This window comes from Alligator sinensis, unplaced genomic scaffold (assembly GCF_000455745.1).
Source record: "Alligator sinensis unplaced genomic scaffold, ASM45574v1 scaffold647_2, whole genome shotgun sequence".
NCBI classification, from domain to species: domain Eukaryota; kingdom Metazoa; phylum Chordata; order Crocodylia; family Alligatoridae; genus Alligator; species Alligator sinensis.
In genome coordinates, this window is record NW_005841832.1 from 2,897,294 (window position 1) to 2,897,648 (window position 355).

General features: G+C 58.0%; 1 protein-coding gene across 1 annotated transcript in view; it reads left to right on the top strand.

Moving 5' to 3' along the window:
- The window catches only part of MED25 (mediator complex subunit 25), a 13,108-nt gene that overhangs the window by 10,966 nt on the left and 1,787 nt on the right, over nucleotides 1–355 (top strand). Inside the window, exon 16 of the mRNA XM_025192021.1 lies at nucleotides 219–303. Within this exon, the coding sequence (XP_025047806.1) occupies nucleotides 219–303 (85 nt within the window). The remainder of the gene's footprint in view (nucleotides 1–218; nucleotides 304–355) is intronic.

The following is a 355-nucleotide window of genomic DNA, read 5'->3' on the forward strand; positions in this document are numbered from 1 at the left end:
AACCTGTGGTGGTGGGGAGGGGGTTGCTGAGTGGAGTGGGGGTAGGTCTTTGGAAGAGCTGTCTTGATGGTGTGGGGTTGGGGGGGTCTGGGGGTATTTGAGAGAATTCAGTAACGGGAGAGCAGCAGCATGAAAGGTCAGTGATTCCTTGGTTTGATTGGGGGAGGTGTTACTGACCAGTGTAACCAAATGCTCCCCCCAGAAGCTGATCTCTGCCCTTCCCCCCAGATGGCCAGCCAGCAGGTGAGCCCTGGGATGTCCCAGGTGGGCATCATGGACGATCAGCAGCGACAACAGAGTCTGGTGAGTCCCTGCCCAGACTGGGAGGAGGTTGGTGGGGGAGCGTGAGGAGTAT